Here is a 17,585-nt window from a genome sequence, read left to right as displayed (position 1 = left end):
AGTACTCAGACTGTTTAATTGTAAAATTTTATCAACAATGAAGTCTACTTCCAAGTCAGACAAATGAAAAATCGGAAATGTTTCCAGTTGATTACAGGTATTGTTTGTTTTCTTTTCATACACTGACAGGTTTGAGGGAGCTATTGGGTTGATACCCTTTAACCATGGACCATGTTTTTCTCTATACTACTGCTTTGCATTATCATCGCTTTAGAGTTTTACATCATAACTGACAAATAAAAATGGAAACTTGTGTTAAAAAAGACAAACTTTTCTTTTTAAATATCTACCTTTTTAGATTTACAAATCACAATTTAAACAGCATGGACAAATTAAAAGAAAACAACCTTCCTTTCACTTCAGACTCATTTTCAATAGTATGTGGACTCTGGGTGAGAAACAATACAAGACCTTAGTTCCATACTTGCTTTCAAAAGATGTAGCATTATGGGCTACATTCCTATTTGTAATGCAAATTTGTTAAAGCTTTTAACAATTGTTAATTTTATAAGTATTTTCTGGGATTTTATGCTGGGGAAACTTTTTTCAATGGCAGAACATAAGCTTACTACAATATTGTTTGGAGCAAAAATTAATGAATACTAAAACAGGCACCAATTTCTTCGAACACCATGTATTTTTTTCCTAAAAATGTTACTATAAAAAGTAGTAAGTAAGTAGTAATATATTTTTAATGTACTAGATTTTATCAATTTAAATTATGAGGGCGTGTGGCACAGCGCGTAAGGCATTGGACTTCTGATCACGGGATCGGTAATTCAAGACCGACGCTCACTGCATTGCTCGTGTCTTTAGACAAGATACTTTACCTACGTTTGCCTCTCTCCACCCAGGAGTACAAGTGGGTACCTGGTAGATTACTAGCTGCAATATTATAGAATTCTCCCCAGGGAGTTGAGTATGTGTTCCATACGTGTTTGATCCAATGGCCAAGGTAATAAGTTTGAGGCATGAAACGCTATATAACATATTATTTTTAAAATATTTATTTTTATTTATGCAATATTTAATAACAAATATGCTTAAAAAGTTAATCTAAAAACCTGCATCAAATTTAAGGTATCGAAAGATGAGGAATTGGAGAACACTTACATCCCAAGTGGTATTTTAAGTCCCATTAATGTATTTATGGTCATAAAATTTTAAAAATAGTATGCAGACATACTCAACTGCATTATCAGTGTTATGAGCGTAGCATAGCTCATTCGGGTAAATAACATTTCAGCTCAATGGCTGAAATTCATGTATAATACAAAGTGCACTGTCTTTCTGAGACTAGCAATTGGTCCTGTGCGCAATATGGCCTACGTGCAATAGACAGCATGTTGTTAAAGAACACATAACACCTTTTTTTAAGCAGGGGATGTCTACTGCCAAATGTAGCTTTATTTTTTAGTTTTATTATTAATATATACTATTAGTAGTACTCCAATGGGAATAAGTCTCTAAATTTTTGTCAGTCATCCTTTTTAGGTTCACACACACCAAAGAAATTCAATCCAACCTCCTGAACATTAATCTACCTAATATGCAATCTTTAATGAATTCCCAAAAACTGAAGACATCACAAGAACTTATTGTATCACAACTTACAAAATTAGAAAGAAATTAGGTTGGCAAAAATTAGCCGACCTAAAATCTCTAGAGGTTGGCATTATTAGCAATATTAGCCTACTAGAGTATAACCTACGTTTTCTGAATACTGAACCTAAATAACGTCATCAAAATCATCTACACTTAAAAATAGGTTATATCACAAACGGTTTCCTTGAAAACAGTTTAAAAACTATAGATGCATGTCGATGCTTATATTCAGATAACAACCTATCTTGGATTTCCCACTATACTGAACCAAAATGCGATCATATATATATATATAATAGTATGGTAGGCTTAGCCTAGAGTTAGGTTTAGTTTGGTTTTAGATAAAATAAAAGCAAACAGTATTGAAACAGATGCGTTTATTTTTAAGGCAAGAGGGGCAGGAAAAGAAACCATAAAATTTAGTTTTTTTATTTAGCAAATATTTTTGCCAAAATCATCCTGATGGAGGGGAAAATAAAAATAAAATTTTATTGGTGAATGTAAACAGTGTAGTAATGAGATGGTTAAATGCTTTAAATTTATATAAGGAAGAAATATACATTTCTTATTTTTGGAGATTTCAAGGGAGTGACGTGCGTAATAAAAATAAAGAAAAACTTTTTTGTTTTTGTGGTGGAGGGTGCGCTAAATGGCCAAAAATATATTTTTATTTTTATTTGAATTCATCATATTGGCAGGCAGTGGGTTCGATATAAAAAAAATCTTGTCTAACTGTAAATTAACTGATGTTTAGGCCTAGGTTATATGGAGGACCAAGATAATAAATAATAAATTAGTTTTACAAATAGATAAGATTTTTTAGGGTACAATGAGTGTAAAACATAGCTTCGGCTATGGCCTGCCCTAGTGGAAACCTCGACTAGGCTTACGTTCGGAATGGTGAAGCAAAAATTGCAAGATCAGCAAAAATATTTGTATCAGCAATATGGTTGGCATTTCGTGGGCTGACACCAACTTATTGCTTATCTTGAAACACCTGTTAATATTATGAAATTAACTTCCGAATAATGTCTGAACTCATATACTAATGAATTATTAAATTTGTATATTTAAAGTTTTTTTTATCAAAGGTACTGTATTACTGTACAATACATATTGCAGCTGCTCACACAGGAAGAGAAATGTTCGTTCTCATGTAAATGTGTTTATTTTATTTGGTATGAAATATAGACCTATTATTATTGACCAATCATACAATCATGTTTAATAATTTTAAAAAAGGTAAAGTACACCTGCAATCTACAAAATTTCAATTTATGGTTATCAAAATATCAATAAATGAGTATACTTAAAGAAACAAGTGCTTCTTTATGTCCCGGTTTACAGACTATTTTAGTTGAAATCATCATTATTATTATTTACCATTAGAAGGATAATAATAAGCCTTTATAGTACTGTCTGAACTGATAAACTTAAACAGTTAAATTGCATACTTTGTGTTATTTAAAATTCAATTACTGAAATTTAGAATAAACTTTTTTGACTATTAAAAGTAAAATGCAGCAATGTAACTGTAAACACAAAAGATATATGTTGTTTATTGTGTTTATAATGTTGTTATTTGGTGTGAAATATTTGCCAATCATACAAAGAAGCACAGTGAACTTTGCAGTGTGGGCAGGTAGGAAAAGAATAAAGAATATATTTTTTGATTTCCAATTTTTCTTACAATTTGCTTCATCATTTTTTTTTTATTGATAGTAAATTTGACATATGAACCCTCAGATAATGTCATGTCACGGCTGTTGCCAACAACCAGCAACATTACCACAGAATTGTGCTGCTGATCAAGTGATTCTGAAGACAAGTACCAAGACAGAAAAGCATAAACAAAATTTTGGGGTCAAACTGCTGCCATAAATCATCCGCATCAAGCATTTCCTATACCTACTTCATCCAACATTAAATTTAAACAGACGTATTATCTATAAAAAAAATCCCTAAAAACTCCCAACAATTAAATTGCTTTTCTAAAAGTATCAATGTCCAATGAAACCAACAGAGCAACACAACTTATGTTTTACTGATTTATGTAGAGACATAAAATTTATGTTTTACTGATTTACATTTAGAGACGTTTTATTAAAGAAAATCCTAAAATTGATTACAGCCAATTTAAGGTTATGAAAAGAATACAGGAACAGAAATTACACAGAAACTTTTTTTAAAATGTTACTTTCTTGATTCAAAGCTATTGTAAAATTTAACTAAACACAGAAATAAAATATATAAATTTTAAGTTGTTTGGATGTTAATTGTTTAAAACTAGCGCATGCATTTCCAAATCTATTTCAACAATAATTATATCCATTTTTGTTCTTCATTGAAATTCATTAGTACTGGACAAAATTCTATGAATAAAATTGTCATCTAGAAATTTACTGATTCTTCTCATCTCCAATTACACACTGTACTAAGTAATGTATTCACTTCACTTAATATAAATGGTAATGGTACAGAAAATAGGAACTTCAATATACGGTGTATAATGACAAAAGACTAAACGTTGAATTGCGCATTATCTTAAAATGCTTTTATCTCCAATCCTTTTTATAGGATTTTATTTCAAAAGTAATTTAGACAGAAAATTTATGTAAAAACCCAAACCAAATAAAAATCTAAAATATATTTAAAACAATTTACAATTTAACGCTTTTAAAAATATTATATTTTTAGAGTTGAATATATTAAATTCTGTCTCTTATACACATCTAGATGTNGAATGTTTCAGTGCTAAAACATTGATTTCCAAAGTGGTTCAGTATTAACAAATATCAATGAATATATTTCTCCTCAAATGTTATTCAAACATGCTTGCAATTACATTTAGATTAGCAAAGCACCAAAAAAAATCATCCTACAAATTTTAGGGATTGTAATGACTGAAGCAAGATCTTGAAACTGGAAGGCCATTATATTCACACTCATGATAAACCCAATTGCAAAATGGATTTGTCAGTTTTTACCTGATACTACACTGCCATCCTGGAGAAAGTACTCTGTATGGTTGAGTCCATTTGGAAGAGCAGGTGCTGTTTGTACAGGAGATTCTGGATTTGATGAATATTTGCTGTTGTCACCATTCACAAATGGTACTGTAAAAATAATGGAGATTTTATTTTCAAGACAAATGATCAAATATTCAGCCAATCAAAATACAGATGAGCTATGGATTTATTTGAGAATGTCATGTGATCAAAGATTCAGCCAATCAAAATACAGATGAGCTAAGCATTTATATAAGAATGTCATGTGATCGAAGATTCAGCCAATTAAAATACAGATGAGCTATGAATTTGCTTGAGAATTTCAGGTGATTAAGGATTCAGCCAATTAAAATATAGATAAGCTATTTATCTTCTTGAGAATGACATGTAATCAAATATTTAGCAAACCATCCAGATACTAAAATATATGAGCAATCTATCTATAAAATGTTAAAATGACATGCGATTAAAAGATTCAGCCAATCACAATGCAGATTATACGTATTTGTTGTGGGAACAACATATGATTAATAATTCATCCAAGCCAGACCCATCTATTAAAATTGAAAATGACCAATATTAAGCTACCCACAATTAAAAACAATTAAAACTTACCAGTTTCACAATTATATTCTTGTGTTAATTATGATGTAATGCCATGTTTTATTAATAGTAAACACTAAAAACATTTTAGTTATGAAGTGTGGACTATATTGCTAAATAGACTTATGTTGCGCATAATCACACAAACATGATACATGAACAATTTGGTTACAGTATGTACCAGTCGCTTGGAGGCACAAAAGATTACGTTCATAACATCAATTATAATAAAAGTAGTACACAAAATTCAAAGTGTTCAATCTGAAAAGTAGTAATTTCAATTCTAATCTACCATGAGCATGAACTTTGAACTTGCCTGGGGCATACTCTACAGAAATACAGTACAAAGTAAGAATAATTTACTAATGATCATGAAAATACACATTAAGAAGATTTAAACCAATGATTATCTGCATTTTCACTCAAAATTCTTCTCACTTCTCAATTTCCATTAATCCTTCCCAAGTAGCCATGTAATCTTTATTAACACTTTCCCAGTTTGGATCTACAATAGCATAGACTACACCATCATTCCGCATTGTTCCTTCCAGTACTCTCTAATGTCCACAACCTATATCCATTTCTACCCAATGCTCTACCATAAATACTACCGATGCATTCCACGGTATCTGTCTTACTAAAACCATTTTACAGCCAAAAATATATGTAAAAAAGTAGGTTTTTGTTGTTTTTGAATGGCATTATATTGATGATGTATTCTCTATTCTTTAACACAATCAGATTTCCCAGTCCTATGGCTACTAAAACGTTTTCCGTGATAAAATATAAAAGCATAAGAAACACATTATAATAATATTGTACTCTACTTTTTTTATCAGTTATTCCTGAAAATAATTTCAAATATCAAAATCTTCTAACAACCACATTAGTGCACAGAGTTGCTGTAGTAATAGACAAAGGGTAGGTAGATTGTCAGTAGGGAGATTTTGATTGCACAACGACGGTGGACCTAGAACATAATGACGTCACTAAAAATCATCTGCATGTGGATTCTAGAAGGCAATTTGGCGAAATCTACGTATGCAGAGAACGTAGGACGGCCGGTAGGAAGGTCATGCACGAGTGATTCTGTTCTAGCGTTGCGTCAAACAATTGAAAGTTACCTACTAACTGTCCACTTGCGAGGTAATAGGTGCAATTCGACTTGCACAACGTGACCATATTCACTCATCTGGGACCGTCTTACGTTCTCTGCATACAACGTAAATTTGGGTCAAATTCTAGAATTCAGAAGACAAGAACGTATTGTCCTCGTATGCGCAGTGGGCTCTACAAAGAATCATTCCATAGATCTTACCTTTCTCGCATTATTAAAAGCTCCGCAATGAAAAAAGTTAATGCTCACCTTTGTTATTCATTGCTACCTGTGATGGAGCAGTACTGGAATCCCTATTGTCATGTTCTCCCAGCTCAAAGTTATCGTTTGCGTCTGGGGTCACAGACCGCTTGGGTACTGGGAAAGCCTTCGCATTAGGATTGAGTGTTGTCGATGCAACCTATTGACAGACACAAAAAAAAACAAACCCAAAAGCATGTTAGAATGGGCGATCAATTAATAATTCTATTTCCATAAACATAAACCTACAATAAAAATGTATACAATTCTGATATTACCTGTAAATACCTTTTTTTACATTTTATTGTCTTAGCCAATAAACTACAATTTACACAGATTATTTTTCCTATTACCAATGTTGTATATTTCAACAAATATAAAAACTTATCAACACAATTAAAGGGAAAAATAACTTTCAAATCATAGTAAAATAATATAAACTAATTTTAAGCGTAGTTAAAACTAATTGGATCTTCTTAACTATATACTTGATATTAATTAATAATAATAATATGTCGTTCTTATACAGCACTTAATGCCTTAACAAAGCCTCTAAGCGCTTCACATTATTACCCCGGTCATTGTATCAAACACATATGGAACACATTGAACACTAAATGAAATTATTAAATTAAATTATATCTCCATAATATTGCGGCTAGTAATCAGCGCAGTGTTGGAAACTACCAGGTACCCACTTGTACTCCTGGGTGGAGAGAGGCAACCGTAGATAAAGTGCCTTGCCCTAGGACACAAGCGATTTGCACAGCCAGAGTTTCGAACCCCCGACCTCAAGGTTGGGAGTCCAAGCCACAACCAATGCGCCAACCACTTCTACTAATTACACTTAAAGCTGGCATTAAGTTAACATTTTCATAATATATTTATTAGTATTTTTTATACTTTTGGTTCTGATGTCCAGTTTATTCCAGATATCTGCTTCAGTTAAATAAATCTTCATTTTGTATTCAGATTTAAGCTTGGCGTAGTTAAAATACCATTTCACCTTCAGCATAGGGTAGTTCATTCTTTTCTACATATATTGCTTCATTAAAAAGGTGTTTTTCATTAAGATTCATCCAATTCATTTTCTCTTTATTTTTATCACATCCTGTCTACAATCAATTTCTATTAGATAGTATCAAGCAAACATTCAAAAATGCAGAATTCAGGTTGAAGAAGCACGATAGAAATACTTTGCCTTTGTAGGGTTTAGGGTACTGAATCATAATAACATTAACAATCTACCGTCATGTCATTAGCTATAGCAGTAGCAAACTGAATGTGGAATCTCACTATCAAACAATATATTATATTTTCTAAAACCATCCATTATTCAATGTTGGATACCCCGGCCTAGTCTCAAATTACCCTAGAATCACCCCTTGGGATGAGCTGACGACAGGATGGTTACATATTCAAGAGAGTAATATCAAAGTTTGAGTAGAATATCATAATGCATTTGTGTTTGTCAACCGGCCATTGAATATCTGTGTGGTGTATTACTATCCAATAATACATTAGATAGATGCATTTTGAAGTTGGCCTTTTCATGATGACCTTTACTTGGTCTTAAGCGATTCACCTCTACATTGTAAGCTGTCTGCATTTATGCTGTTCACAGTCATGTCAAAACAACTCACTCACTGCTTATGTTTCACAATACTTACATAAATCTACATAAATTAATAAGCAAATGTTTATGAAAATTCCTTATAATCAATCAATTTATTACACCAATGTATTTAAAATATTAATTATATTTATAGTGTAAAAATTATTTTTACGTATTTCTGAATACAATAAATTAGACAGTTTAGTACTTAAAAATTTAAGTGTTTAAACCATGTTAAAAAAACATTTTTTTTATTTTACTTACAAAATACATAATAGAAACAACAGATTTCTAAATATACCATGTAAATATTATTGTAAACGAAGTGGTGATATGACTTGGTGATGAATTTGTCCATCTTCCAATGACAGGGTCCTACTTTAAATCATATACTAAATTAGGTTTTTTTTTCTCACAACTAAAAACAAGTCTACTTATGCCTTAATATAGAGCATCTGAAAGTCACTTGATAGACTAGGAATGAAGTTGATTATATATCATAACATTTAATTACAAAGACCTCGCACTGCCTAGAACCAATGATACATTATTTCTACCAGAATACAAGGATAATAATTTTTTTAGTACTATGAGATGATAAATACTGAAACTAGAAAATATGAAATAAAATCCAAGGAGGAATGTGACGTAAAACGTCTGAGTAATAAATCAAGTGCTATAGTTTTATTCTGTTGTTTAGTAAAGGATTACGCAAAATAATGCTTACCGTCAATATAATAAATGCAAGGTCAAAGTTTAATCATTGTCAATATAAAAAAGAGGTAGGTATCAACAAACTCTTAAAACAATCCTTTCTGCAAAATCAGAACAAAATCACTGTTTTTATCGTAATAAATAATTTAAAAGAAATGGGTTCCTTGAATAAAATCTCTCTCCAGAATATCATTTACTAGAAACACCCCCTCGAATAAGACCCCGGAGAATTTATTTTTCCGTGAATGAATGTCCCCAAAATGAGCAAAATCATTACCTCATCACCAATGTTTTACTAGTCAGATTAAATTATGGCAAACCTGGGACCTATAAGCATTCATGATCATACAATAATACTTTTTGACAATCATTTATTGTCTTGCTAATATAATTACAGTACTGTGGCAAACTAAACTAAAATTCAATCCTTTATAAAAATTTATGTTTGTACATTGATTACCCTAACTGATCAGTATGCTTCTCTCTGTGAAAAATATTTTCATAGAAATAATTCTCACGGTGTATATTGCACAATATCCTGTTCATGACTAAACTAGAAAATACTACATGAAATGAAACTATGAAATAATGTTCAAAATTATCACATACCAAACTAATCCAAAAAAATAGTTTAAGTTATCTTTAGGCTTATTTTTATTTATTTACTTATTTGTTTATGGCTTTCTCGGGATGCTCTTTCCTTGTCTGCTCTGAACTCTTTCTTGTTTTTATCCTCTCTTTATTTTTAATGGGAACCTTTTAGGAAACAAACCTTCAGGTTTAGAGGGTTATCCTTTGCTCTCCTTCCCCCTTGCCTTTTCTGTCTTCTTGGTTTCCTTTTGATGTTCTGTTTTTTTATGTTTAATTTCCTTTGTAACTGGTTGGTCATTTGATTCATGTTTGAAAAGAGCAAGAAAAAAAAAACCAAAAAAAATAACATTGGAAAGACAGGTTTCAATATGAAGCTACAATCATAAGAAACATAAAATTAGGTAAAATTTTGTTAAAAGAGTTAAGCAATCTAGATTTTTTTTAATTTTATGATTATCAAACTATTTTGGTAATGCTATCAGATTAGTAATGAAACCATTTAATTTATGGAGGGTCATATATGACATATAAGATTCTTATTAACAGCAGTGTAAAAACATATATAAGCATAAATATTTAGGAGTCTTCTTGGAGACGGTTAGGGTGGCAGTACTGTATTCATACTGTCCATATGGGGATCATCTCAAATTATTTTCAATAATGATGTTATTCATGTTACATATTCACAAGAATTACCTTAACCATTTTGGTCACATGCTACATTAACATTATTAAAGAACATGCCCAAAGGCAAATACAATAGCTTAAGTGATTGCTAAAGGTCCTTGAAAAATTAATCAAAACTAACAAAATTAGAATCTCTAAAAGAAAATGCTTAGCAGTAACAAGATTTCAGCTGAAACAGTACGTTGTTGAAAAGATCTCATATACAAATCCTGTATGTCATATTGTAGCAATCTTCAACGTTCTTTTAAACAAATGGGAAAAATATTAAGGCTAATCCAATCATTCAATCCGAACAACTTGTGGAACAATATTGATGAGACCACACAGAATAACATTTTAAAAAAGATAATTTTAACATAATTTTTAAGTACAGTTTATTTGGTAGTACAATATGTTTTTTTTTTTTTTTTTTTTTTTTTATGTTTTTTTTGTTTTTTTTTTTTTTTTTGTTTAAGCTTTTCTATTTGATATGATAGTTTATGGCAAAGTTATGGGCAATCAACATTAGGATACTTGAACGTTACGTTCACGTTCTTTGAAGGTGCATGTCCATTCGCTACTTAGCAACAGGTATTCATTCTACACTGAATTAGTTGAAAACTTGGCACAAATGTTTATTTATTACATTAGTGTATTTGTTCCAAATTTGGCTCCATTTTTTTTTTTTTTTTTTTTGACAAATTAAATAAAACTAACCTTGACTTAAGACAGGCATCTGTAGTCAAGCTTAAGTTCTATTACTGTTTTTTCATCAAACTGAGAGGAGCATCTCCTTTTGCAATTAAATCCAAAATTTCTCTTATTGTTTAGCTAAACATGGGTCATCATTCTCTTTGTTGTCACTGTTGGCAACAAAATCAACTAGGGCTAGGCCTATCAGATCATCATTCTCAATTTTCTGAAGAAGAAAGATGTAAATGCAAGTCTTCATCGACATGCCTAGGCATACGTCTTTGGTTCATACAGGAGGAGTGCAGGAGAGAGAAGCAGTAGCAGAGCTGCGGGCACTATCATCGGCGTTGCCGTTATCCTCATTGTCACATCATCTTCATTAAATCACAATCTGTGCATGCGCAGTTACCGACACTGCATTTCGAAAAGTAGATTGACCAATCACATTGATTATTTTATCGACCGTCGTCAAGGATGCAAGACAATTTGGTACATAAGAAATATTGTCTTCTATTGGTTAACTTAGATTTTTAACACTAAAATAAACCAATGAAATGAAAGATAATTAATTTCCTTTCTAATCACACTCAGCATGCTTGGATTGTCGCCATATTTCAGATATAAAAAAACGCTACAAAAAATGGTTGTTCTGTGAGATCTTGACGCTACAAATTTCAGGATTTTATGTCTGTACGCTAGGACAAGCTCTCTTAAATACCATTTTTAGAGTATTTATCGATTATAAGTCAGAGAAAGGTAAATGTAGGATGAAATTGAAGTATTTAATAAGTATGTTTTTCAGATTAAAAAAAATTTTTTTTTAAATGACCTATTTCACGTTTGTGCAATTATTGGAATACTGCCTGTGCAACTTATTCCTCATTTGGCTTGGCGCTGCCCCATATAGTGTTAAAGTCAGGCTCCGGAGGAAAAAAATTTTTTGATATGTTGTAGAACTGATTTTTCTAAATTCAAAAATTTTTTTTCCTCCGGAGCCTGACATTAAAATGAATAAATAACATAATGAAGACAAGCATTTCTTTACGAACGTTTGTTTACGATGATAGGATTTATGATAGGTCTACTGACCTACGGGAATACGTGAAATAGGCAACATGGGAACGGGCATGGAAAGTGCCACCACAATATTTTTTTATAAGCACCGCCCTTAAATAAGCGCTGCCCTTGAATAAGAGCCACAACGAAGCCTCCAAAAATTTTATAAGTGCAGCAGCGCTTAATTGAGCATTTAAGGTAAACATGATTTAAGTTCATTGGGTAAACTTAAAATAGATAATTGACAAATTACAAACAACTATAAACATGTGGCAATATATGAACAAAATATAATACATAAGTTATATAATAAATCAATGTTACCTTTTAAATACATAGAGTAGGGGTATTTCTGGTACAGGAGACAATGACTCCTGGTATCTCTGCGCTATATCATGAGAATCCAGTAATGATACAATATGTAGTGCTCATTGTTAAATTGTTAACTTCTCATAGTATAAATTAGCCTTACAATATTGACTTTGCAATTTAGGTTTTTACAGATTTATTACAAAACTACAAATTCTTGTGAACAACAGCCTTTTCTATTATTTTTATTTAGATATGCTGGCATCCCAGTCAAATAACAAAACTCATTTATAGGGTAGACAATTAAAAAAAACTAGGAATTTTTTTCATTTTCTACAAAGCTCTATGAAAGGACTTGTAACGGATTAAATTTTTGGTGTGAAATAGACATACCAAGGATAACTTATTTCCAGTGGTGTCTTTTTGGTGGTGTATACAGTACACAGGGAAACATTCCCCTACTCGTTTCCGAAGTGGGTACTTTATTCTTTCAAGTACACATCGGCACACAAGGACCAGTGGCTAAAATGTCTCATCTGAAAGATGGTGCTTTATTGAAACTTGCATTTCAACTCTCAGTGCTGAAACAGAATAAACTAAAGACCTCCACGGTGCAGCACACACACATACACACACACACACACACAGTGGCTACCACCAATTCAGCTGTTTGTTTAAAGAGTACTAAGTATAAATGTACCTATATCCACCAGTATATTATTTACATCTTGTTAATATAGCGGTAGAAATGTTCACTTTAAATTATGATCTGAAGAAATCCATAAAATAGGATGTTGAATATATTTGATCATGAACTTTATCAACAGTACAAAAGATTGCAGTGAACGATTACTGAAATCGAAATATTTTTTGCAGTGTCTTTCTAAAGTTGTGCTATGAAAGCCAAATCAAAACATGTTTCTCAGTTTTTTTGTTTTGTTTTGTTTTGTCTTGTTTTTTGGGCACGGCCCACATTTTCCTTACAAACACAATAACTAAACACTTAAGCCATGTTCACATTGATTGATTTTTGCCTTGGTCAAATTATACCACGGTTAGCACTTGAATTTAAATATAGTTAGGAAGTGGATGGTTAGGGGTGTTCTCCTCTTTTCATTTATTAAACATTCAACAAAAACACTAACTTGTTAAATGGAAACCATGGGCTAGTGGTGCAACACAATCTTTTTCATAATCCCTATCAACCACTCATAAGTAGTTTTATAGTTGATGAAAAAAAATTATGTCATATGATTTGGACTTAGGACCATGACATTCTTGACACCAAGCCATAGCACCAGCTCACATTTTTATCCCGGCAACAAACAGCTTAACACTCTTATTATTGTCCTTTGTAGTATATTCTATAAACCACACTTTATAAGTCATAATGACTAAGCAATGACAATCCTACTTGAATGGCATTTACTACTAAATTGTTAGTTCTTGGGTTGATACAGCCAAAAGGGCAAAGGTCACATTTACTTGTTAAATGAAATTACAGTTTAATTTAATATTAGCTTCCATTTTCTTCTTTATAATTACCTCTGAAGTCAACATGGTAATTTTATCATGAATTTTGTTAATATTTACCCTGTTAAACAAAATGAGACAGTTTAAAGGGTTAAGCCTTGTAAATGTTACAACACATGATGCTATTGACATGTACACTAATATTACTTGAATTGATATGGAAAATTTCCAGTTAAAAACCATTTATATAAAGTATATAACTCAAACCTTAAATCTATTTTCCAAAAAAATAATTTTAATAAAAAAATTATTAAGAAATAAAACAGAGAATTATGTCTTAATTTCATCCAATTCTATGCCCTTCTGTTACTTTAGATATTTGCACCATAATCATTATGCAAAACAGCATGTCCCTGTCCCTGATCCAAACTTGGAAGTGTAGCCTTAATGGTGTTTCTACTAAAATATAGAGATAGAAACGCTTCTCTTATGATTGGTTGGTATCAGATCACTGTAACGCTAAACTATGCCACAAGAGGGCGTTCTTGGCCTGCTGGACACTTAATTGAATTCCACATTCGACATGATAAAAGAATCCACATTTATTATAATTGAGCCCCACATCTACTGCTACAGGAAAGTTTTGAAAAAAATGGATTCTAGAAACAGTTTTACTTAGAGAATAGAAACACACCCTCAGAGATTAACCATGTTTTGAGAATATCTCAAACAACTATTCTATGCAATTGTTTCCCAGAAGCGAAACATGGCAAAACATCTTTGTTCTAAAAGATATCTGATTTAAAATGTTAGAAATTAATTTCTAATAATCAATTGTTGAACATGATAGGCTCTGTAGAATAAATCCACTATGTTCTTACCTTTATATTTAACAGACTTACCATGAATTTTAAGACAATGGTTGATTTTCAGAGAGTTCTTGTTTGATCAAATAGGCTCTGTATAAACAAAATTTACTCAGCTATTAAGTACCACCATGGCACATGGTCCTGTACTTCCCGCTTGTTTGTCATTCACACTGTTGTTCTCACAGTGCATAGCAGAGATCAATGAATTCCAAGGAAACAGGTCATGTGACCTATAGTGTTATTTATAGATTAGTTTGTGTTGACTGCACAGACCAGCAAGAATGGAGTTTCTATTATTCTGCCTGATGGTTATGGTAAGCTGGAGAGCTGGCCTATGTAAATTGATTTCATGCCCTCTTTTGAAGGGGATAAGGTTAGCTTACTCAACCATAGCATGACTTGATCTTTAATATAGGTCAAAATAAAGAGAGAAAAAAAAACCAACTAGACTATTTATCTACCTACTACTGTACAGACTACCATGGTAAAATCGGTACAGAATAACATAAAATAGTACCTAGGTGTGTATTTAGAACCACAACAATATAATACAATAATAATGGAAATACAATAAAATCAAACAAACAAATAAGCCCCTATATCAATACTCAGACAGCATTTAACTAATTTATATACTAATAGGTAAATATAGCACATTGAATTGAAACATGACTTTTGAATTATAGTTATGTCACATAATCTATGAAGACATTTCCCTACCAACCTGCTGAATGACAAATTTATCCTTTAAAAAAAATCATGACCTTTGAACTTAAACTTAAAAAACCAATCCTAAGTCTCAAACTTGGTTTAGAACATCGAGGGACCTAAAAGACGTACGGAATTGTTAATTTTAGATGGACAGATAGGAAAATAGGAAATTAATTTTGACATAGAATTTATAAAAATAACGGAATGGTACAACACTGGCTAATTATACTTGGTATTAAAAGTACAGGAGGAAAATCACTGAAGTTAACAAACTAATGTAAAAAAGTAAATGGAATGCTTCTATCCACACTAAACTAAAAGAACTTGAACAAAAAGTGTGACCAAGAAATCACTAACAAAATGAAATCATTTAAAAAGAGACAAATGGCTAACACTCCAAAGCATCTAGGGGCAGCTCCCTGTACTTCCACAGTAGGTAAGGGAACATTTTAAGGTTCATAGGTTGTCGATTGTCACTTGCGCCACCCCAGCAAAAAAATTCTGGATCCACTACTGTTCATCAAGGATAAGGGAAGATGACAGTGAACATACTGTAGAAGAAATCTAGTTCAAAGGGACCATGTAATCTGGAGAAAGCAAGAATCTGAAAAGAACTTCGTTAATTAACTACGACATATTTCTTTTATTTCCTATAAATTGTCAATTTCAGAATGAAATTAAATGTTAAACCAAATATAATGTGTGGAGACAAGTATTCTCAGGATGGCATCAATTTAACTCTCTTTCTCGTTGTAATCAAAATTTGTGTCCATAAGAGAGATTTCGGGCAATAAGGTTTTATCACATTGTTATTAATAACACATAAAATTCATAAATTTAGAGCAGACAAATAAACTTTATTTAACTTGTTATACCAGTCATGGTGTCTAGAGCTATTATTAACTTTGGCAATAATGTGAGACTAAAGGGGAAAAAATGAGTACGGAAAGTCAATTGAATTTGGTATGTAGCATGCGCATTAAAAAATAATTAAATTTAGGGCATGGAACCCTGGCTACATGTCATTGGGAAAATTCATTGGAGTTACAAGTTAAGACTCACTAACTCTGTTGCTACAATAACCAAATGATAATCACTATTCATCAGGTCTTGGTTTTAGATCATGATTAGTCAACACATTTCCTAAAAAAAAATAGTTCTCTCAAATAAGTATGCTAAACAAGTAACCTGTAGCAGAATATGTGATTGGTGATGCTATTAATATTATTGTATTATTATTTTAAACTACCCTGCTAAATTCAAGCTTGATTTACTCCATCCAATGTCTTTTGTACTACCATAAACTTCAGGAAGTTTATCTGTCCATACTTCCCAATAAAAAGAACACACCTACAATATAATATTATACAACTTTGTTAGCTTTACTAAAGTATAGGTTCATATAATCAGAATCATTGTTTATACCCTACCAATCATATTTCAATTTTAGTGGCTGATTATAAAAGTGCCTATTAATTAAAGCAAACAAAATTGCTTGTCACCGGTGCTGGAAGATGTTGATAACCCAAAATACAACATAACCTTAAGATAAACCACATACAGTACAGTCATGAAATATTGCACTTTTACCTGCGCGCAGGCTTCGTAGATACATCGTAGCCTGACATAAAAAATCTAACCTGCGCGCAGGCTTCGTAGCCTGATATAAACAATCTAAGCAAGGCTACACGAAGCGAACCTACGAAGCAAAAGCATGTTGTTTATTTGTATGTGCAGAAAGACTGCTGTAGCTTACTGGAATAAACAATGTATTGTTTGATAATTTGTGAATGGCAAACACGAGTTTAGACCATATGGAACTGTTTTTCAATAAGAAAAACGTACACTTGACTTCATGGGACGCTCCTCTTCCACTCGCTGTCCACGACAGGAACTTGTTTGTACTGCCTTATTTTTTTTTTTTTTAAATTAATTAGCCTAGGCCTAGCTATTTTTCATTTACAATTATTTTACCTCATTTAAAATGTCAAAAAACGATGTCCTCAATGGCAATACACACATGTGAAAAGATAGTTCATCAATTAATATTTTGTAGTCTTGATTTAGTAAGATAAATAATAAATATAAAGGAGAATTAACGTCCGTTGGTTGTAAAATTACCGAATGTCACATGGAAAACCCAATGGAAAATAAAACTTAGCCAGCATTAGACGTCAGAGTGCGCGCCAATCAGGTCACAGTAAAGTGTGTTAAAGGTTAACCTCGTGGCAAATGTTGAAAAGCTGTGAGCAACAGTGAGTAAAAAACGGAGTAAATGCGGTCTAGCATGACTAGCCTTAATTCGGCAATGTAGT

At 31.8% G+C, this 17,585-nt stretch overlaps 1 protein-coding gene across 5 annotated transcripts in view; it reads right to left on the bottom strand.

Annotated features, from left to right (window-relative positions):
* The window catches only part of LOC117104899 (la-related protein 4-like), a 72,712-nt gene that overhangs the window by 42,481 nt on the left and 12,646 nt on the right, over positions 1–17,585 (bottom strand). For 4 of the 5 annotated variants that reach the window (XM_033245803.1, XM_033245805.1, XM_033245802.1 and 1 more), the window contains exons 3-4: positions 6,583–6,733; positions 4,593–4,721 (exon numbers count right to left, since the gene is read on the bottom strand). In XM_033245803.1, coding sequence (XP_033101694.1) covers positions 4,593–4,721; positions 6,583–6,733 — 280 coding nt within the window. Of the gene's footprint in view, positions 1–4,592; positions 4,722–6,582; positions 6,734–14,592; positions 14,846–17,585 lie in introns of those variants that run through there. The other variant, XM_033245806.1, reaches the window with a different exon arrangement.

Source organism: Anneissia japonica, unplaced genomic scaffold (genome assembly GCF_011630105.1).
Source record: "Anneissia japonica isolate Jap-2015-1 unplaced genomic scaffold, ASM1163010v1 scaffold287834_len5846547_cov211, whole genome shotgun sequence".
Classification (NCBI taxonomy): domain Eukaryota; kingdom Metazoa; phylum Echinodermata; class Crinoidea; order Comatulida; family Comatulidae; genus Anneissia; species Anneissia japonica.
This window is presented reverse-complemented; position numbering and strand designations above follow the sequence as displayed.